Source organism: Brassica rapa, chromosome A09, assembly GCF_000309985.2.
Source record: "Brassica rapa cultivar Chiifu-401-42 chromosome A09, CAAS_Brap_v3.01, whole genome shotgun sequence".
NCBI classification, from domain to species: domain Eukaryota; kingdom Viridiplantae; phylum Streptophyta; class Magnoliopsida; order Brassicales; family Brassicaceae; genus Brassica; species Brassica rapa.
The window spans coordinates 44,970,966-44,994,586 of record NC_024803.2 but is presented as its reverse complement, the minus strand read 5'-3'; the positions used below and the strand labels follow the sequence as shown (position 1 = coordinate 44,994,586).

The 23,621-nt window shown below is 32.0% G+C and overlaps 3 protein-coding genes and 1 long non-coding RNA gene across 4 annotated transcripts; 2 read left to right on the top strand and 2 right to left on the bottom strand.

The window, feature by feature from the left end:
• Positions 1 to 2,358: 2,358 nt before the first annotated feature.
• LOC117128193 lies at positions 2,359 to 4,177 on the bottom strand. The gene is made up of 2 exons (XR_004451416.1): positions 3,811 to 4,177; positions 2,359 to 2,974 (listed from the first exon to the last, which is right to left on the bottom strand). It is a non-coding gene; the product is annotated as an uncharacterized LOC117128193 (long non-coding RNA).
• A 365-nt stretch (positions 4,178 to 4,542) lies between these two features.
• LOC103843791 (heavy metal-associated isoprenylated plant protein 39) lies at positions 4,543 to 6,798 on the top strand. The gene is made up of 3 exons (XM_009120564.3): positions 4,543 to 4,786; positions 5,480 to 5,555; positions 6,120 to 6,798. The coding sequence occupies exons 1-3, from the start codon at positions 4,781 to 4,783 to the stop codon at positions 6,575 to 6,577; spliced, it is 540 nt and encodes a 179-aa protein (XP_009118812.1). The 5' UTR covers positions 4,543 to 4,780; the 3' UTR covers positions 6,578 to 6,798.
• Positions 6,799 to 7,140: 342 nt separating this feature from the next.
• LOC103843790 (tyrosine-protein kinase Srms) lies at positions 7,141 to 21,260 on the top strand. Its single transcript, XM_033280060.1, has 2 exons — positions 7,141 to 16,961; positions 17,273 to 21,260. Exon 2 carries the CDS (start codon positions 18,381 to 18,383, stop codon positions 20,307 to 20,309), a length of 1,929 nt encoding a protein of 642 aa, XP_033135951.1. The 5' UTR covers positions 7,141 to 16,961; positions 17,273 to 18,380; the 3' UTR covers positions 20,310 to 21,260.
• On the bottom strand, positions 21,170 to 23,508 carry LOC103843789 (MYB-like transcription factor ETC1). Its single transcript, XM_009120562.2, has 3 exons — positions 21,714 to 23,508; positions 21,535 to 21,622; positions 21,170 to 21,410 (listed from the first exon to the last, which is right to left on the bottom strand). Exons 1-3 carry the CDS (start codon positions 21,784 to 21,786, stop codon positions 21,323 to 21,325), a joined length of 249 nt encoding a protein of 82 aa, XP_009118810.1. The 5' UTR covers positions 21,787 to 23,508; the 3' UTR covers positions 21,170 to 21,322.
• Positions 23,509 to 23,621: the final 113 nt, after the last annotated feature.

The following is a 23,621-nucleotide window of genomic DNA, read 5'->3' as shown; positions in this document are numbered from 1 at the left end:
ATTCAATATAATTTTATTATATTTATCTCAATATTATAATTTTCTTTTAATATGATTGATTATGTTATATAATATATAAAATATTACAGAATTTTTATTTTTTATTTTATAAACGATTACTGAATTTATTAATGTAGATAATAATATTTCAAACTAATTTTGAAATTAATGAAAATATTTAAATATAATTTTGAAAATGAAATCTTGTAAAAATCTTTAAAAAACAGATTTGTTAGAATTTTAAAATAATTATATTTATATTTAAAATGAACAGATATCAAATATATTATGATTAAATATTTTTAAAGATTCTATGTATTATTAGTTTTAATAAAATGCATTTAATAAAATTTCTAAATGATGGTCCAAATTAAAAAAAATCACACATGAAATAATTTTTTTAATATATAAGAAGTTTAAAATTTTTCGATATATACATATAGGTGTGTGTGGCCAACACCGACTAGTTTACAACATACAAGGTGTTTCAGAATAGCAAAAATTCTAATAAAGTAGTTTTGTGCACTGCACCAAACATACTAACTGCAGCTTAAATTATGTATGTGATGATTCATTTGCCAAAAGTTATGGATATAGTTTTGTTATCTTTCAAAAGCAGATCACGTTCATATTTTTTTTTTTTTCCGCCAAGGATTTAATTTTTATTAATAAAACGGGCCAAGCCCAACATACATGGCCTAAGGCCCAAATACACAAAAAAACCTAAAAGCCCAAAAGCCAAACGGCTACAATCTATCACTTTAACGGGCCCGCGGCCCAAACTAAACAAGACCGAACGACGTCGGCAGGACAAACGCATCAAGGAAGCTGGCTGCTGTACACGTGGAAGCATCTGCGCCTTCGGATCGACACGCGTCGCACACCGCCTCGACCTGACCGTCTCCGCCTCGAAACGCCTCCAGATCCATCTCACCGTACCTTCGTTTCGCCGGATCTCATAACCCGCCTCGATCTACCTTCTTCTCCGATGGTCCTCCACCGAAAGCGTCATCGGACAAACCGCGCTCTCATCAGAACCACCCACTCTTCTCTCGGGATTAAAACCCGAAACCACAACCTCACCTTTCCGCCGACAAGAACAACAACCCAACCAAACTTTCACCGCTAACACCCAAACTTCCTACGGGTACCACGCCGGCAGTGTAGAGCTATAGTAGCCTCCACCCTCCGGTAACAAGACGGCGACGACGGAGCTAGGTAAGCCTCCCCCTCCCGGAAACTGAAACCGACGACGGCGGAGCTACAGGAGCCTCCACCTCCCGGAGAAAAACCGACGACGACGGAGCTGTAAAAGCCTCCCCTACCCGGATTCGAACCTTGATCTAAAAATACTTCCTCTCCACCGCAGAAACCCTTCCCCACGACCGCGTCTTCACTCCAGACAAGAACCCGCCATGCACCATAGAATAGGTCTGATCCACAGCTCAGACAAGGCGATAGTGGGGGAGGGATACGAAGAGAGGCACTAAGATAACTTTTAAACGGACGGACCACAGTTCCGGCGACAGCACGGTCGCTCACGCGCCGGCCGTACGCCGGAACCGAATAGATCTACTTTCTCTCACTAAGATGCTCTCTCTTCAAAAACCCAAAAAAGATCACGTTCATATTTTTTCAAACCTAAAATATAGTGATAAAGCAATAAGTATCATTTTACTCATCTTGGTCATTGACCGTACCCAGCTACTTTTAATCATAGCCATTATATTCTCCCTAGACGTACTTTTCTATAATTAGAGAAAGAACATTTGTGAGCCATTGAAGCTCTACCATTGGAAGAATTGACACCGTTTGATCTAAGATCTTGTCGGATAAATCGGACCAGCTTTGGATAGGCCGGCTATAATGTTTTTTCCTCCTCCTCTTTTTGTAACACCGAAAAGATTGGGGGCTTGTCATTTCACCATCCAATTAGGTATGAGAACTTAATCATAATAAAGTAATATCACAAAGATTAGTATAACATTTATTGCGTTTTACTTTTAATTGAAAAGAGTTGTAGTTCATGTGGATGCCCGTAACTCAAGATCCGTGTCGGAAGTTTACCTAGTTGATTTTTTACTTCACTTGATTGCATCATGCAGTATGAATGTATGATTTTGACCGTCTTTTAGATTCTCCTTAGTCTCGGTTGAATTCAACTAATACATTTCGTAGATTTTAATCAACATTTAATTCGTAATCATGTTTTACGCTGACGCAGGATTATAACAATACATAGACAGCGTTAATTAACTGACAATATTATATGATTTGTTTATACGTCTATAGTCTACAACTATATTATCGAATAAAGATCGTTTTTTTAATATTTAGTTAATAAATCTTTATTCTCCCTTATCTAATGTTTTCAAAAGGGATTTTGAGGGAGTAAACTAAAACTTAACGAGATAGTTTTTTTTTGGGGTAAAATTAACGAGATAGTTTTAACGTGGTATACGTGATGTTAATGTCAAAAACAAACAAACCCATTACAGCGGCTGATAACTAAACTATTCAAACCATCAAAACACCATATTAGTTTGGTCAGCAAAGTGTTTTTGAATAAAGTTTGCCATAAAATAATAACAATTCGCTATGTACGTCAAATTGTGTTTACTAATACTTAATAGTCAAACTATTGTACCCGACGATCAACGGTCCAAATAAGAAGCTGAAGAAGGAAGAACCGACGGGATGTTGAATTTAGAGTCACTTGAATAGAAGCCGCCTTTTTTAAAGTAATAAATAGATTTGTGTTACAAAAAAAAAAAAAAAGTAATAAATAGATTTATGACAAAATTGTCTAAAACAATAAAGTAGAAGGGCCCACATTCCACTCTGCCCAAACCACAAATCTCATCACGTCTCGTTCCTCATTCGCAGACACTGCGTGTGCTCACGCGCAACCTAAACACAATCCATGAATCCAATGCAATTTTTTTGTTAGAATTTTATAAAAAAACATAAAAACCTCTACCTGTATATTTTTTTTTCCATCTATTATTATTATTGATGGGCCAAAGCCCAGAAACCATATATCACAAAGGCCCAAAGGGCAAACTAAAGAAAACATTCGGGTCAAGCCCAAACAAACATTAAACCGAAACCGGCGCCCCAAAACCCGACGCCACAAGCCCAACATCCGAAGCCCACTAGGCTTTCCCCATGCACGTGTCGTCCAGATAACAAAACCAAAACACGTGTTAGACTCCTCACCGATGAGGAACACGTGTTGACGACACCTCCATCTCCACCGTATCGAGATTCCTCGCCGGAGCCACCGGCGTTCACCGAAGAATCACCGGAAAGAACCCCGCACCATGAATCCAACGACCCAAACGAAGTCTCCTCCAACGGCGATCAAACTCCGCCCTCAAACCCACCAAATCCTTAAAGAGGCCGATCAACAAGAGCAGCCTCGAAGTAAAACGAACCACAGATCTACGCTTCCAAAAAATAATCGTCTACGATCGATCCAAGAACAACCAACATGGAGTCTTAAATCGAGAGTCGATTGAGCAAAGAGAGAACAAAAGCATAGATCGGAAACCGGCAAAAGCCGGCGAAAAATGATGCTGTCAGAGCCACCGCTTTCCGGAGAGGAAAGCCGACGAACCGATGCTGGCGGAGCCACCGATCCTCGGAACCCAAAGCTGGCGACGACGGTGTAGAGAAATCACCGACTCCCAGAAATCAAACCTATAACACGGAGTTAGAAAAACTCCGACTGAAGTTCATCTCATCCTTCTTCTGTGTCGGATCGAGGAGAAAGGACAGAGCTAAAGGAAAGAGAACTTTTTTAAAAACCTCTCCCTGTATATATTTCGTGGACGTAAAATATTGAAAATGAGTAGATCAATTAATATACGTGGCAAATACGTGGAATTTGCAGCTGTTTTCCACTACACACGTATTTATATTATTTTATTATATTTTTGGTTGTGATAATATTTATTTGTCTATTTAGGGAATCAAATTCGTGTGGGATTGGGAAACCGATGGTTGTATAGTGAAGACTCAGTTACTATTAGACCACTACGAATATATAAAACCTAAGAAAAAGAAATAATCAATCATATAATTGTAATACATAAACTCAAAAGGAATTGTGATAATTTGAGTGAAATATACATTGTTAATAAAGTTGTTTTCCTTCTTTCTTGCATTTTACCAAGAAACCCAAAATATAGTTTAAAACAAGCTGAAAAAACAAACAAATAACCTTATTAGAAACAAATCTTGAAATTTGTCTCTCGGTACCATTTTTATAAAAAGACAAACTTATTATCGTCCCAAAAGACAAAAAACTATGGAATCGTAGCAATATATATTTAAATTCGAGTTAGGAATCGGTATAAAAAGAAAAATGACGTGGATAAGGTGAGAGATGGATTTCAAGGGGTCAGAAAAAAGGAAACAACACAGACCAAACACCAAAGGATGGAAAGTAAGATGACGCTGGGTAGCACTTGCAGACGTAATCACAACATGCGCCTTACCTTATCTCACGCGCATGAATGATAAAACAAAGAATGCGATCTATCCGTCCCTCTCGTACCATTCATTCATTATAGTTGAGAGACTCTCTCTGCATGCATCTTTCTTTCTCTCTTAATCTCCACTATTTGTCAGTATTTAAGCTTTTTTAAAAAAAAAAAACGATCAGAGTGTCCAATCTCTCTTATCGTTTCTTCAAAAGTTTATAATTATTCCATCCTCAGTTTTCTCTCGTAAATCTCATAAACAATCTTCTATTGCTTCTCTCTCCCTCTCTGCAATGAAGGTACATCCCTCTCTGTCGACACCTATGGGCAAGATTTGATTCATTGGATTCGAATTTCTATGAGAGAATAATGAGTTTGAGTTTAGATTCCTTGTTTCATCTTGAAATCTTAAAGTAACAAAGCTTTTCTCCGTTATTCGCTATCTACTGTATAAATATATATTCCTTTTTTGCTTTACTTGATTCCCTCTTCTCTCTCGCCGTATATGTATATATGTGTGAATCATTTTTACATCTGATCTGCTTCTATTGGAGATTATAAAAGAACTACCTCCAAATTACCACTAATCTTATTCTTTTATCCTTGGTTATGTGTCTAGTTTGCTAAGTTGCTATTAATTACAGAAAAATAAATCAAATAAAATCCATAATAAAATGAATGATGAGCATGCTCTGCTTTTGCGAAAGTCTGTTTCTCTATTATGTTCACACACATACACATGCATGTCCCTATGTGTGTGTATGCACACCACTCATCACTAGTTTTTTTTCTTCATATATATTCTTTAAAACTTCAAATCTCTATGTTTGTTCCTTTTTGACTCTGTATTGTTCTTGGTGATTCAATGCTTTTTAGTTACAGCATGATTTAAATTAAGAGAAGATTACTTAATCTTTATGCCTTCAAGGCTTTAACTATTTATTTCACTGACTCCCACACAAATTGTTTTGTCATTTTGTGATTATTTTCAGAAAATTGTATTAAAGTTGGATCTGCATGATGATAAGGCAAAACACAAGGCCCTTAAAACAGTTTCTACTCTCCCAGGTAATCATCTTCATCAATCATTTTTTTTCTCAGAAAATAAATTTTTAAGGGTTACACATTACAGTTCTCTCTATAGTTCTCACTTCCAAGTAACTAGACCAACTATTTAATCATGGATTTCCGGTCCACTTGTTCCGGTTTGTTTCTGATTTGTTTGGTGGGGGCACACACGTAGATAAACAAGAGAAAAAATATTTAAAATTTTATTTTCATCAATCACGAGCTGTTCTGACAGTGGTGTCTCTCTTTTGGAACAGTGATGGTACGGTAAAAAGTTGCACGATATTTCAATTATTGTTTATTAGTGAAATTCATTGTTTGTTTTCTTTGGAATCGAATCACATCTAGGGCCATTATAGCTTCTTTGAAATATGTGCCCATCAAACTAGATTAAAAAGATAAAGTCAAAGATTTTTCTGTATGTTTAATCAACAGTGTTATACTTTCCTTATTGTTATTTTCTCTAAAATGCGGTTACTTATATACCCTGCTTATAGGAAAAAACCTTACTTGTCTATAAGAGGAAGAATTACAACTTTGAATTTCTTGTTTTTATTTTCATAGGAATCGATTCGATTGCAATGGATATGAAGGAGAAGAAACTAACCGTGATCGGAACGGTGGATCCAATAAATGTAGTAAGTAAGCTAAGAAAGTATTGGCCGATGACGGATATCATACTAGTGGGACCTGCCAAAGAGCCAGAAAAGGAGAAGAAGGAAGAGCCAAAGAAGGAAGGTGGTGGCGAGCAGCCGAAGAAAGAAGGGGAAGCTCCAAAGGAAGAAGGGAAAAAGGAAGGAGAAGCGCCAAAGAAAGAAGAAGAAAAGAAAGAAGGCAGTGATAAGAAGGAAGGAGAGAAGAAAGATCAACCACAGCCGCAGCTTCAGCCTCAGCCACAACCGCCACCACTGGATCATGTGTTGGAGCTTGTGAAGGCATATAAAGCATATAATCCTCATTTAACAACTTATTACTACGCCCCAAGCATGGAAGAGAACCCTAACGCTTGCGTTATATGTTGAAAAAAACATGTATAATAATATAATATAACTGGAAAATGTGAAAGAGATGGACAGATCTATGATGAGGAAGAAGAATAAGAACCAGAGCATATATCTTAGTCGTCTAAGATATATCATTTGGATTAGATGGGATATGTTTCTTTTTCCTTGATAATGCGGGGCGAGTTCATTTGTTTAAACCGATTTTGATGATATGTTTTGAGTATATATCGTCGATAGTACTAGAATTTTTATTTGTTTGTTTGGGATTTGAAGGGGACTTTTGTACATAAGATGGTGTAAACTAGTATATATATATGCGTTAGTAATTTAATCTTTTCTTATATATAGCTGTTTTCGGTGAAAGACAAGATGCAACAAACCGGCTTCGATTTCTTGGGGGTATTTTGACTGCTGGACTTTAAGCTAATAGCTTCTTCAATGTTGGCGCACTCGAAACCTTTTTCATAAAAAATAGTTCATGCTGGAATTTTGTGTATATCTTAGTTTATGTGGTTCTTATTTGATCCCTTGTACACTTTCTCAATTTTATTAATTCATGGAATCAAACAAAAAGTTGAAAGTATTTTTTGAGTGTGTTAAATTTATTCAACTCGAAAAAACGTTTTTTCAAAAGATGCAACTTTGTTTAAAATGAGATTTCTAACTTAGACTAAAAACATAACTTGTAGATCATCTCATCTATTTGCAAACCAAATCGCAAGGATTCGTCAAATCGTCCATTTCCAGAGCCGCGAAAATTTCCGAACCAGCTTGTCGATATAGTTGCTTAGACGGGCTTGATCTTGAGAGTGTTCTCCATGTTTTCACCACCCACCATATATTGGCCAAGGCAAATTACATTTTAAAAAGAATTCAGTTAACATACATAACTAGTTATATATTATCCGTAATAGAATGTTCAACATTTAGTACATTTAATGATTATTGAGAAAATTTCCGAACCAGCTTGTCGATATAAGCCCTGTTCGGGATACAGTCGCGGCTTTTAGCGTCAGCGTCGAAATTTAAAGCATGCATCTGAGAAAAGATTTCCAGAGTTTGGACGCAGCGATCATTTCAAGCTTTAGATTAGACATGCTTTGGGACGCTGGAATTAACAGCGGCAGCCGCATCCCCTTTTACAGTCGCTGCGGCAACGCCGGCAAGCCATGATAATTAAATTTTCTTTCAAAGATCGCTCATTTTGTTTCCGTCGAAGTGTTATTTGTTTGCCGCTACCGCTGCTCCGGGCGGCTACAAAAAGAACATGACTATAGTTGCTTAGACGGGCTTGATCTTGAGAGTGTTCTCCATGTTTTCACCACCCACCATATATTGGCCAAGGCAAATTACATTTTAAAAAGAATTCAGTTAACATACATAACTAGTTATATATTATCCGTAATAGAATGTTCAACATTTAGTACATTTAATGATTATTGAGAAAAGATAGGCATGGTGGCATGCATGTGTGACGTATGGGGCGAACAACAAAATATGGTTCTAGAAAAATCGAATAATTAGCTTAACTAATCCAGGTCTTCAAAAAATAAAAGTTTAACTAATCCTCCATTACGTACATATCAAACTCCCCCAACTAATACATAATCCCAATTATAATATATATTTTCAGTAGATAATATTTCATTTATTACATACACAAGTTAAAAATCTCACAACAGAACAAATAGTACGCACCAGCACCACTAGGATACTATACCATACAATACTAGCAGGGGCAGAGCTATGTTGGGCAGTAAGGGGGCAGCCGCCCCCACTGAAACTAATTAATTACAAAAATTGGACTAACCACTATAAATATATATTCTATAGAGAAACGGCACAAAAAAAATATTTCAAACCTTTTTGACCATCATTCTATGTCAGCAGGGGCAGACGGAGGAGAGGAGTGGGTGTGGCACTTGCCCCACACTCTTCTTTTTTTTTTCTTAATAGTAAATAAAACTTTTTTTTTAACTTGGTTTAAGTTAAATTAATGAAAAAAATAGAAAAGTGCCCCACCCAATTAAAACAAAAGATTGCTCCACTCAATCAAAACAAAACAAAAATGTTTTAGTCCAATTACAAATAAAATGAATATGCTCCAGCCCATATAATTACCCTAGTATTTTCTAGTTGAAGTTGAATGTTACGAGTCCTATGTCTATTTTATTTTTAAAAAAAAAAAATCTACACACAAAAGAAGCTTTGTACATGGAATATGGTGTTGACATTAATTATAGTTATTAATTTAACAATTGAACATTGTTGAATCCATTAAAATTACTTCTTTAGATTCTCTTCTAAGTAAGATTATCTATCATTTCTAATAGTTTACCATATATTTAATTTCAGCTAAATTATTCACTTACTTTTCACTGTTTACCGTATTTGAAATACTATTATAGTTATTTTTATTAAGTGTTTATGGAACAATATTTTAAGAAACAATGTCAAACTACATTGAAAACCAATGTCTATAGTATAATATAAGTTTCTTAATTATATATATTTTTTATGTTTTTGGTTTGTTGTATACTTTAAGTTTATTTTGAGCTTTTATATATATGACTATGTTATATTTTGAAAAAAATTATTATATTGGATATAATAAATATAATTATGTGCCCCAGTCTAAATAAATTTCTGGATCCGCCCCTGTATGTCAGTTCATGATGCAATTATGCAATAAAAAATATTGTCATAATTTTGGAATTTTTTTCAAAATCTAAAGGTTAACACTCATACAAAATTTGTTTTTCGGTAAATGCTTTATATAATGAAGTTTTCTCTGTTTAGTGTTGTTTAAAAATTTCTAACCACATTATAAATTTGTATTAATGTATTATATAATCTTTTTCAGGGCACATGAGTATTGGCTTTAATTTTTCAAAAATTAATTTAATAAAACTTCATATATTGTCTAAATCAGTAGACTAACATGAAATCTCTATTCTCTAGAGAAAAGATCACAATAAAGATTCCAAACCTCTTTGACCTTAATCTTATGTGACTTTAGGATGCATTTATTCCATAAAGCAAGATTTTCATATTTTTGATTTTTTATCACAATTTGAAGGTTAACCCCTACGAAATTTAGTTATTCGGTAAGTGCTCTTATATATATATTTAAGTTTACACTCTTTAGTGTTATTTAAAAATTTCTAACCAAATTATACATTATGTATGCTAAACTATCTTTTATGGTAATAGACGTCGCTCTAATATTTTAACAATTAATTTTATAAAACTTTTTTACTTCTTAAATCAGTGGACTAACCATTATAAATATTTATTCTTCAGAGAAACGAACACAAAAAATATTTTAAATCTTTTTGACCATCATCATTTGTCAGTGCAGTATGCAACTATGTAATAAAACAAGTTTTTCATATTTTTTTTTCTCAAAATCTAAAGGTTAACACCCCTACGAAATTGGATTGTCGGTAAATTCTCTATAAATGAAGTTTACACTCTTTATTATTGTTTAAAATTTTCTAACCACATTTTACATTTGTCTTAATATATTCTAAACACTATTTCATGGTACATTACTATCCTATCTAATTTTTAAACAATTAATTTAATAAAACTTCATATAGTGCCTAAATTAGTGGACTAACACTATGAAACCTCTAAAGAAACAGGCACAAAAAGATTCCAAACATCTTTGACTATCATCCTATATCAGTGCAAGATGAAACTATGCAATAAAACAACATTGTCAGATTTTTGATTTTTTTTCTCAAAATCTGAAGGTTAACCCCTACGAAATTGAGTTTTTTCGGTAAATGCTCTATATATTGAAGTTTACACCTTTTAGTGTTGCTTAAAATTTTCTAACTACATTCTAAATTTGTAATAATATATGATAAACTTTCTTCCATGGTACTTAGACATCGCTCTAATTTTTTAACAATTAATTTAAAAAAATTTATATAATGCTTAAATCTGGGGACTATCCACTATAAAAATATATATTCTCTAGAGAAATGGACACAACAAATATATTCACTATAAAAATATATTTGAAAACTCTTTATCCATCATACTATTTCAGTTCAGAATTCACTTATGCAATACAAAAATATTGTCATTTTTTTTTTAATCTGAAGGTTAACAACCCCTTCGAAATTGGATTTTTAGTAATTTCCTTATATAAAGAAGTTTACACTTTTTAGTGTTGTTTAAAAATTGCCAACCACATTATACATTTGTATTAATGTATTCTAAAATATTTTTCAAGGTACATGAGTATTGTCTTTAATTTGTTAACAATTAATTTAATAAAACTTCATAAATTGCCCAAATGAGTGGACTTACCACTATGAGATCTCTATTTTCTAAAAAAACGGACACAAAAAATATTCTAAATATCTTTGACCATCATCCTATGGCACTTCAGGATAAAATTATTCCATAAAGCAAGATTGTCTTATTTTTAAATTTTTATCAAAATCTGAAGGTTAACCCCTACGAAATTTAGTGTTTCGGTAAGTGCTCTATATATTGAAGTTTACATAACCATATTATACATTGTATTAATGTATGCTAAATTTTCTTTCATGGTACATAGACATCGCTTAAAAGTTTAATAATTAATTTAATTTAATTTTATATACTTCTTAAATCAAAGGAATAACCACTACAAAATATCTATTCTCTAGAGAACCAGACACAAAAAAATTTCAAACCTCTTTGACCATCATCCTATGTCAGTGCAGGATGCCACAATGCAATAAAAAAGATTGTTATAATTTTTTAATTTTTTCTAAATCTAATGGTTAATCCCTACGAAATTGAGTTTTCGGTAAATGCTCTATATAATGAAGTTTACACTCTTAAGTCTTGTTTAAAAATTTCTAACCACATTTTACATTTGTATTAATGTATTCTAAACTCTCTTTCATGGTACATGAGTATTGTCTCTAATTGTTTTACAGTTAATTTAATAGAACTTCAGTGCACTAACCACTATGAAATATATATACTCCAGAGAAATGACACAAAAAAAAATATTTCAAACCTCTCTGACCATCATCTTATGTAATTTCAGGATGCACTTATGCAATAAAACAAGATTGCAATATTTTTTGAATTTTTCTCAAAATCTGAAGGTTAACCCCTATGAGAGTGAATTTTCGTTAAATGCTTTATATAATGAAGTTTACACTCTTTAGTGGTGTTTAAAATTTTATAACCACATTATACATTTGTATTAGTATATTCTAAACTCTCTTTTATGATACATTAGTATTGTCTCAAATTTTAAATGTTAATTAAATAAAACTTCATATATTGCCTAAATCAGTGGACTAACCACTATGAAATCTCTATTCTCTAGAGAAACAAACAAACAAAAAAATCCAAACTTCTTTGAAAATATTCCTACGCCAGTGCAGGATGCAACTGCAATAAAACATGATTTTGCATATTTTTGATTTTTCTCAAAATCTGAAGGTTAACTCCTACGAAATTAAGTTTTTCGGTAAGTGTTCTTTATATTCATGTTTACACTATTTAGTGTTGCTTAAAATTTTCTAGCTACATTCTAATTTTGTAATAATGTATTCTACATCTATTTCATGATACATAGACATCGCTCCAATTTTTTTAACAATTAATTTAATAAAGATCTATATATTGCTTAAATCATAGGAATAAATATATTTTCTCTAGAGAAACGGACATAAAAAATATTTCAAACCATTTTGACCATCATCCTATGTCAGTTCAAGATGCAATTATGCAATAAAAAATATTGTCATAATTTTTGAATTTTTCTCAAAATCTGAATGTTAACACTCATACAAAATTTGATTTTCGGCAAATGCTTTATATAATGAAGTTTTCTCTGTTTAGTGTTGTTTAAAAATTTCTAACCACATTATAAATTTGTATTAATGTATTATATAATCTTTTTCATCGCACATGAGTATTGGCTTAAATTTTTCAACAATTAATTTAATAAAACTTCATATATTGTCTAAATCAGTGGACTAACATGAAATCTCTATTCTCTAGAGAAAAGATCATAATAAAGATTTCAAACCTCTTTGACCTTAATCCTATGCCACTTTAGGATGCATTTATTCCATAAAGTAAGATTTTCATATTTTTGATTTTTTATCACAATTTGAAGGTTAACCCCTACGAAATTTAGTTATTCGGTAAGTGCTCTATATATTTAAGTTTACACTCTTTAGTGTTGTTTAAAATTTTTTAACCAAATTATACATTATGTATGCTAAACTATCTTTTATGGAAATATACGTCTCTCTAATATTTTAACAATTAATTTTATAAAACTTTTTTGCTGCTTAAATCAGTGGACTAACCGTTATAAATATATATTCTTCAGAGAAACGGACACAAAAAATATTTCAAATCTTTTTTACCATCATCATTTGTCAGTGCAGGATGCAACTATGTAATAAAACAAGTTTTTCATATTTTTTTATTTTTTTTCTCAAAATCTAAAGGTTAAAATCCCTACGAAATTGGGTTGTCGGTAAATTCTCTATAAATGAAATTTACACTCTTTATTGTTGTTTAAAATTTTCTAACCACTTTCTACATTTTTGTTAGTATATTCTAAACACTGTTTCATGGTACATTACTATCCTCTATAATTTTTAAACAATTAAGTTAATAAAACTTCATATATTGCCTAAATTAGTGGACTAACACTATGAAATCTCAATTCTCTAAAGAAACGGGAACAAAGATTCCAGTGCAAGATGAAACTATGCTATAAAACAACATTTTCATATTTTTGATTTTTTTTTCTCAAAATATGAAGGTTAACCCCTACGAAATTTGAGTTTTTATGGTAAATATACTATATATTGAAGTTTACACCTTCTGGTGTCGCTTAAAATGTTCTAATAACATTCTAAATTTGTGATTATATATTATAAACTCTCTTTCATGGTACTTAGACATAGCTCTAATTTTTTAACAATTCATTTTAAAAAACTTTATATAATGCTTAAATCAGGGGCCTAACCATTATAAATATATATATATTCTCTTGAGAAATGGACACAACAAAGATTTTAAAACTCTTTAAACATCATACTATTTCAGTTCAGGATTCACTTATGCAATAAAAAAAAGATTGTCATTTTAAAAAAAAAAATATGAAGGTTAAGAACCCCTTCGAAATTGGGTTTTTGGTAATTTCCTTATATAATGAAGTTTACACTTTTATTGTTGTTTAAAAATTGCGAACCACATTATACATTTGTATTAATGTATTCTAAAATCTTTTTCAAGGTAAATGAGTATTGTCTTTAATTTGTTAACAATTAATTTAATAAAACTTCATAAATTGCCCAAATGAGTGGACTTACCACTATGAGATCTCTATTTTCAAGAAAAAACTAACACATTAAATATTTTAAACCTCTTTGACCATCATCCTATGACACTTCAGGTTGCAATTATTCCATAAAGCAATATTTTCATATTTTTGAAATTTATCAAAATCAGAAGGTTAACCCCTACAAATTTTAGTTTTTCGGTAAATGCTCTATATGTTGAAGTTTACACTCTTTAATGTTGTTTACAAATTTATAACCATATTATACATTGTATTAATGTATGCTAAAATTTCTCTCATGGTACATAGACATCACTTAAAAGTTTAATAATTAATTTAATTTAACTTTATATACTGCTTAAATCAATAGAATAACCACTACAAATATCTATTGTCTAGAGAAACAGACACAAAAAAAATTTCAAACCTATTTGACTATCATCCTATGTCAATGGAGGATGCAACAATGCAATAAAAAAAAGATTGTTATAATTTTTTAATTTTTTTCTAGATCTAATGGTTAACTCCTACGAAATTGAGTTTTCGGTAAATACTCTATATAATGAAGTTTACAATCTTAAGTGTTATTTAAAAATTTCTAACAACATTTTACATTTGTATTAATGTATTCCAAACTTTATTACATGGTACATGACTATCATCTCTAATTGTTTTACAATTAATTTAATAGAACTTCTATGCACTAACCACTATGAAATATATATTCTATAGAGAAATGACACAAAAAAAGATTTCAAACCTCTTTGACCATCATCTTATGTAAATTCAGGATGCACTTATGCAATAAAAAAAGATTGAAATAAAACAAGATTACAATTTTTTTCTAATTTTTCTCAAAATCCGAAGGTTAACCCATATGAGTGAGTTTTCGTTAAATGCTCTGTATAATGAAGTTTATATTCTTTAGTGGTGTTTAAAAATTTATAACCACATTATACATTTATATTAATGTATTCTAAACTCTCTTTCATGATACATTAGTATTGTCTCAAATTTTAAAAGTTTAATTAAATAAAACTTCATATATTGCCTAAATGAGTGGACTAACCACTATGAAATCTCTATTCTCTAGAGAAACAAACACAAACAAAAGAAATCCAAAATTCTTTGAAAATATTCCTATTCTAGTGCAAGATGCAACTGCAATAAAACAAGATTTTGCATATTTTTGATTTTTCTCAAAATCTGAAGGTTAATAACTCCCTACGAAATTAAGTTTTTCGGTAAGTGTTCTTTATATTGGTTTACACTATTTAGTGTTGCTTAAAAATTTCTGGCTACATTCTACATTTGTAATAATGTATTCTAAATCTCTTTCATGGTACATAGACATCGCTCCAATTTTTTTAACAATTAATTTAATAAAAATATATATACTGCTTAAATCATTGGACTACCACTATAAATATCTAATTATCTGTTCTCTATATAAACAAAAATTCTTGTTAATCTTATTTCTAAGTCACAATCCAAAATCTACAATAGTTCTCTATAAAAATGATAATCAACCAAAAATACAAGGTTCTTAAAAAAGTATTAAAAATGCAACCTATTGATGAAAAATTCTGAAAAAATATTCATCTATCAACAAAAAATTTTAGTTATCCTAATTTCAAAGTCACAATCCCGAATCTACAATAGTTCTCTATAGAAATGAAAAATTTCCAAAAATAGTAGTTTCTATAAAAATTATTGAAAATATAACCTATTGATGAAAAAATATGAAAGAATACTCATATATCAACAAAAATTCTTCTTATCCTAATTTCAAAGTCACAATCCCAAATCTACAATAGTTCTCTATAGAAATGAAAACTTTTCAAAAATAGCAGTTTTGTAAAAATTATTGGTATCCTTATTTCTAAGTAATAATTCCAAATCTACAATAGTTCTTTATAAAAATGAAAATTATCCAGAAATAGCAGGTTTTTAAAAAATTATTTTAAAAATACAACATATTGATGAAAATTTCTGAAAGAATACTTACTCATCTATCAACAAAAATTCTAGTTATTCTAATTTCAAATTTACAATCCCAAATCTACAATAGTTCTCTATAGAAATAAGAAATTTGTAAAAATAGTAACTTTCGTAAAAATTATTGAAAATATAACCTATTGATGAAAAATGTTTAAGAATACTCATCTTTCAACAAAAAATCTTGTTATCCTAATTTCAAAATCACAATCTCAAATCTACAATAGTTCTCTATAGAAATGAAAAATTTCCAAAAATAGCAGTTTTTGTAAAGACTATTGTTATCCTTATTTCTAAGTAACAATTCCAAATCTACAATAGTTCTTTATAAAAATGAAAACTATCCATAAATAGCAGGTTTTTAAAAAAAAAATTTAAAAATGCAACCTATTGATGAAAATTTCTGAAAGAATACTCATCAATCAACAAAAATTTTAGTTATCCTAATTTCAGATTCACAATTCCAAATCTACGATAGTTCTCTATAGAAATAAGAAAATTCTAAAAATAGTAACTTTCGTAAAAGTTATTGCAAAAAAATGCAAACTATTGATGAAAATTCCGAAGAATACTCATCTATCAACAATTTTTTTTGTTATCCTAATTATAAAGTCACAATCCTAAATCTACAATAGTTTTCTATAGAAATAATAACTTTTCAAAAGTAGCAGTTTTGGTAAAAATTATTGAAAAATGTAACCTATTGATGAAAGTTTTTGAAAGAATACTCATCTAGCAAACATAATTTTTGTTATCCTTATTTCTAAGTCACAATCTCAAATCTACAATAGTTCCCTATAAAAATGAATATTTTCCAAAAATAAGAGGTTTTTTAAAAATTATTTTAAAAATGTAACCTATGGATGAAAAATTCCAAAAGAATACTCATCTATTAACAAAATTATTTTTATACTAATTTCGAAGTCACAATCCAAAATCTACTATAGTTCTCTACAAAAGTGAAAACTATCCAAAAATAGCAGGTTTTTTAAAAATTATTTTAAAAATGCAACCTATTGATGAAAAATTCTGAAAGAATACTCATCTTTCAACAAAAATTCTTGTTATCCTTATTTCTATGTCACAATCCTAACTCTACCCTAGTTCTCTATAAAAATGAAAATTCTCCAAAAATAGCAGGTTCTTAAACAAATATTGAAAAAATGCAACCTATTGATGAAAATTTCTCAAAGAATACTCATCTATAAACAAAAATTCTTGTTAACCTTATTTCTAAGTCACAATCCCAAATCTACAATAGTTCTCTATAAAAATGAAAACTATCCAAAAAATAGAAGGTTCTTAAAAAGTATTAAAAATGCAACCTATTGATGAAAAATTCTGAAAAATACTCATCTATCAAAAAAATTCTAGTTATCCTAATTTCAAAGTCACAATCCCGAATCTACAATAGTTCTCTATAGAAATGAAAAATTTCGAAAAATAGCAGTTTTTGTAAAAATTATTGAAAAATAACCTATTGATGAAAAAATGTGAAAGAATACTCATCTATCAACAAAAATTCTTGTTATCCTAATTTCAAAGTCACAATCTCAAATCTACAATAGTACTCTATAGAAATGAAAACTTTCCAAAAATATCAGTTTTTGTAAAAATTATTGTTATCCTTATTTCTAAGTCACAATCCCAAATGTACAATAGTTCTCTATAAACATAAAAACTATCCAGAAATAGCAGGTTTTTAAAAAAAAATATTTTAAAAATACAACCTATTGATGAAAAATTCTGAAAATATATATGTTAGGTTATATTCGGATATCCATTCGGGTTCGGATATTATCCGTTCGGATTCGGATATCCAATCTCTCCTAATTCAATACATGTTCGGGTATTTTACTACTTTGGTTCAAATTTCGGTTCGGATTTTTCGGATCAGGTTTGGATACAGGTTCGGGTATCGGGTAAAATGCTGACCCCTAACTGTAGATATGTAGATAGAGGGTCTAATTCGTTAAATAAAATGAGTTCGGAGGCTTTTACGTTAGATATTTAGAGTTTTTGTTCGAAATAAACTTATTTGGAATATTTATTGTTAAAAATCCCGAAAAAAAATCTCAAAACCATGAGAACTATACGAGGGTTTGATTTATATCTAATATAAGTAATCAAATGCTATTTATTCAGCTATATTTCTAGTTACAAATATATACTTCTTTTTGTTATACACGCAAACATATGACCGTTGTTAGTAGCTTGTGTAATGTTTTTGCCATTTAAAGAACCAAATCGTTTTTTTCTTTTCCTTTTGTTTGGTTAAAGTTCTAAATTGGTCTTTAATGTGCTTTGTGTGGATGAAGATAAAAGCTGTAATGCGCGTTTGTTAACAAACCGATTTAAGTAAATCAAACAAATAATAATTGCCAAAAATACATATAGTTATCATTTTATTTTATTTTTTGTTAATCAACCAACTAGTTTGTGTCTAAAATCTCGAGAGGATTTGTACTAAAAAATTTAATTCCATTGAAGGGATGTAAAATGGAGCAACTTCGAGAGATAGGAGAGGTATTAGGAGGCATAAGAGCCTTAATGGTGTTCAAGGACAACATTCATATCAACCAGCGTCAATGCACTCTATTACTCGACCTCTTCATCGCCACATACGACTCAGTTTCCGAATCCATGAGACTAAACCTACGTTTCGGAGAGAAGAACACGTCCAAATGGAAGATTCTAGAACAGCCCTTGAGGGAGCTTCTATGTGTGGTACGAGAAGGGGAGGCTTACGTTAGGTTCTCTTTAGAGCCTAAACTAGGCTTTTGGGCTAAAGCTGTTTTCTTACAACACAACATAGATTGCATGGAGCTTCACGTTCATAACCTTCTCTCTTCTGTACCCATCATCATCGAGGCTATAGAGATGGCAAGCGAGCTTTCAGGGTGGGACGAACAAGAGATGAACAAGAAGAGGCTGGTGCATTCGAACAAGTACATGAAGCAATGGAACGACTCTCAGATGTTTACATGGAAGTTCGGGAGAGAGTATTTGGTGACCGAGGACTTGTGCAGCCGGTACGAGAGTGCTTGGAGAGAGGACATGTGGCTTCTAACGCAAGAGCTTCAGGAAAAAAGGCGTCCGGGTTCAAGCAAACAAGACAGGAAGATGGCAGAGTTCCTTTTGAAGAATCTAGGAGATGGTAACGAGCTGTTTCCATCTTCTATTCTGGTCAGCTCGAAAGATTACCAAGTGAAGAAGAGATTAGGTAATGGGAGTCAGTACAAGGAGATTACATGGTTAGGTGAAAGCTTTGCGCTTAGGCATTTCTTTGGAGACATCGATGCTCTGCTTCCTCAGGTCACTTCATTGCTATCTCTTTCACACCCAAACATTGTGTATTACCTTTGTGGATTCGCTGATGAGGAGAAGAAAGAGTGTTTCCTTGTTATGGAACTAATGAGTAAAAGCCTTGGGACGCACGTCAAAGAGGTGTGTGGTCCGAGGAGGAAGAACACACTCTCCCTCCCGGTCGCGGTTGATCTGATGCTTCAGGTATCACGTGGTATGGAATATCTTCACTCCAAGGGAGTGTACCACGGAGAGTTGAATCCATCTAACATTCTTGTCAAACCAAGAAGAAGTAACCAAACCGGAGATGGGCATTATCTACACGGCAAGATTTGTGGCTTTGGTTTGACTTCTGTCAAGGGCTTCTCCTTTAAAAGTGCTTCTTCGAATGAGAGTTTTCCATTCATATGGTATTCCCCTGAAGTGCTAGAGGAGCAGGAACAGGGCGGAAGCAGCCTTAAGTACACCGAGAAATCTGATGTGTACAGCTTTGGAATGGTTTGCTTTGAGCTTTTAACAGGTAAAGTACCGTTTGAGGATAGCCACCTTCAAGGAGATAAAATGAGTAGAAACATTAGGGCTGGGGAGAGACCGCTTTTCCCGTTTCATTCACCTAAATTCATAACAAACCTGACCAAAAGATGCTGGCATGCTGATCCGAACCAGCGTCCATCTTTCTCGTCCATAAGCAGAGTTCTGCGGTACATCAAACGGTTTTTAGCTTTGAACCCGGAATGTCAACAAGACACGCTTGTCTCTCCTCCTGTGGATTACTGTGAGATAGAGACTAAGCTGTTGAAAAAGCTCTCATGGGAAAAAACAACAGAGTTAGTTCAAGTTTCACAGGTTCCTTTTCAGATGTTTGCATATAGGGTGGTGGAACAGGCAAAGACTTGTAAGAAAAACAATCTCCGAGAGGCTTCAGAATCGGGTAGTGAATGGGCATCGTGTAGTGAAGATGAAGGTGGGGGTGGATCAGACGAGCAGGTGTCATCTGAGAAGGAAAGGAGGCTTTCATGCTCAAATGAGGTGGGTATGAGGAAGAAGAAGCCTGTTTCAAAAAGAGCTTCTGGCCTGAAACCAATTCAAAAACCAGGTTTGAGCAGTAGTCAATATATATAGATAGAGAGGCTACACTCCATACATATATTTGAAATTCGTTACATAATTTTTTTTTGTGTTTCAGGAACAAGTAGAGGACGATCAAGGCATCCCCCACTGAGCCCATGTGGGCAAAGTATGAGAACGCACTCTGAGAGTCAACTGATAGTGATGAGTCCAAAGATACGGCGATCAAGCTCCGGTCATGTCTCTGACTCTGAGCTTTCCTAGTCTTCCTTGTGCACAACACACACAAGAAAAAACATATTCATTAGCTTATATAGTTCAACATCCTGTATAAGAGCACTAAGACTTGTTGTGACACACACACAGTCCAGTAAATATAAATGCTTTAAAACAACAATCCTTTATCTGAAGTTCCTACAAATAGGTCAGTAACTTATTGGATACTATCTCCAGGGAAGTGTCTGTCTGATATTCAAAAATCAAACTCCTAAAACGTATTTGACCACTTCATAACGTCACAAATGCAATTTCGCAATGGACTGAACTGAACAACCTGGTTGGAATGCAAAGCACAGGTGCTCCATGGATGTAATATCTATCATCTATCAAACCGAATCTATTCACGCTAATTAAATCCTGATGTTGGAAAAGATATAATATTTAGGATCTTCTATTCACACTAATCAATTTATATTGACATACAATCCCCAATCTTAATTTCATTTCATGTCATTTTCTCTTTTTATGAGAAATATTTTTCTATTTATATATTTTCTCAATACAAATTTCACATAACTAATTCATTTCAGTGTTGTGACAAAATATATATATATATATATATATGATTTTAATGACTTTTTACCTTTAAAATTACCGGAAGTTTACTATGTTTAACAAAATATTTCGTACGTGACTTTAATTAATTAAGACAACTTAGAAACATAAGTATGAAATCCCGAGATACAACTCCAAATACAAGAACAAAACTGCAGAATTACCAACGATTAGAGGATACACGTATATATTTCCTTATTATAAAAATGATATAGAATTATCAATCAACGTAATCAAGCTCTTCGATGATTCTTCATGACCCAAAACCTCTCGATCACTTGTGCCGTTCTTCCTGGAATCCTCCCAGCTATTAAATCCCACCTTCACAACCAACAACATCAACAAAAACTAATAGTTAATGATCCCTTGTTAACATCGCATATTAAACAATGACCCAACAAAATAAAGACTAATAAATTAAGAAAGAAAGAAAGAATGAAAAAACCTTTCGCCGACAAGCTTATACATTCTGCAGATCAAATCCTCTTCTTCTTGTGTCATTGCTATTTCTTCCCACTCAAGACTGCTCACTTCTGTTTCATGTCATCAACCAAAACTTTATCAAGTAAAATTTATAGGGCAACGTACGTGTTTTGGAGATGGGTGAGAAATATATATACATACCTTCCGAAGAAGAGGAAACAATGGTGGCATAAGCATTGGTCTTGGGATGCTTCGACTTACGCTGCTTATCCATCTGAAATACGATCTTACGTTAATGATTTTATATATAGATTCAGGTGTTACGGTTTAAGGTAGAGCAGAGAGTGGCGGATGTTTAAAGAACACGGACTCTCTTCTCTATTTATAGTGTCATTTTCTACCGACCGGTTTGGTCAGTTTCCACATTAAGTTATTATGTATTGTATATTAATTCCCTTCAATTTGTTAAGTGTAAATATATAACACCCCAAAGAATATTAAATGATATCATCATTAATTAATTTGCAACTTATGGGTGGCAGCATTATGCCAGTATGAATGTAGTGCTTGATGGGTTTCGTTGTGAACCAATCATATTAAACATGTTTCACTATATACATCCGTTGCTCCATCATGTTTTGTGTATTTGCCTTTAAAATAAATAAGACTAGCTACTTGCCCTGAGTTGATGTTTCATACGTAATAGCTAACTAACTGTAAGTAATAAGTATGCATGAAATAAATGATAGGAGTAGTTCGCTTAATGCTAACAAACTATTTTACTACGTATGTTTTTGTTACATACATGAATACACTACTCTTTCTTTAACCTGTCTAGCTTAAATGAAAAGGTTTTGAGGTAGCTAGGACTTAGCCATGGATAAAATGTTTTTTTTTAGTTGGATCTATGATTTTGCAGTAATATTAGATCAATCAGTTAAAAGACTGTTTGATTTTTTTGGAATTTTAAGTTTACGTACGGTGATATGTTTGAAAACAATATTATCCATGAACATCTTGATATATAAATTATTAGTGGTTGATTACATGATAACACATTAATAATGCATGGTAGTTGAACTAAAAAAAAAGTTAAGTAAATAACAATCCAATTCCAACCCTCATTATCTGCTGGTATGCATTAGGAGAATCACTTTATATTTAAATTTATGAATTCCAGTCTATTGAATTAAATTCCCAATTTAATGAAAAGTGAAGTTAGAACTAGCAATTGGAGAGTTGAAAGTTGGTTAGAGTTGGATAGAAAATTAATTAGAGCGTTGTGGATATTCCCATTATTCACATCGCAATGTTATTCCATGCTTCTTTTTATTTGGTTCGATTTATTCTTTATTTACAAGACATCGAAAAAGGTTGAGCAAACTATGCAGTTGCAACTGAACATGACGCGTGGACTTTTTTTTTGTTTAGTTAATCTGTTGGGACCACGGCATGATTCATGACGCATCCGATTTTTGGCACACACTTTTTACGAATGCACAGAGACAATAGTAATGGATGTTAAAAAGAATATAAGAAAAACTGCATAAAGAAGTGCTTGACCAAGACTAGAAAAAAGAAGAGAAACAATAAAAAAGTTGGCAAAAAAGATTTAAAAAGAGTTGACTGGAATAAATGTTACGAAATTCGAAATTCCAACTTTTTTGTTACAATGTTTAACTATTAGACAGTAGCAACATCGGACGGTGATGAATACTTGTGTTTAATGACAACACTATGGAGAATCACAAATGCGCTATTCGAATAAAAATCATTGTATGAATTGTAATACTTGAAGTGCTAAGTATATTTTACAAACTTTATAATATGCCTTGAAAAAGTTGAAATTGGGAATCCATTAGCAAGGCTAGCAGATGAGTGTTTTTTTTTAAATTAACCCTCTCTAAGACTAACGCATGCCTTTGCAAATCTTCCTCTTAAATATTTTATTAGACAGTAGCAACATCGGACGGTGATGATTTACTTGAGTTTCATGACAACACTATGAAATCACAAATGCTCTATTCGAATAAAATCGAATTATAAAAGTTGAAGTGCTAAGTACATTTACAAACTTTATAATATGCCTTGAAAAAAGTTGAAATTGGG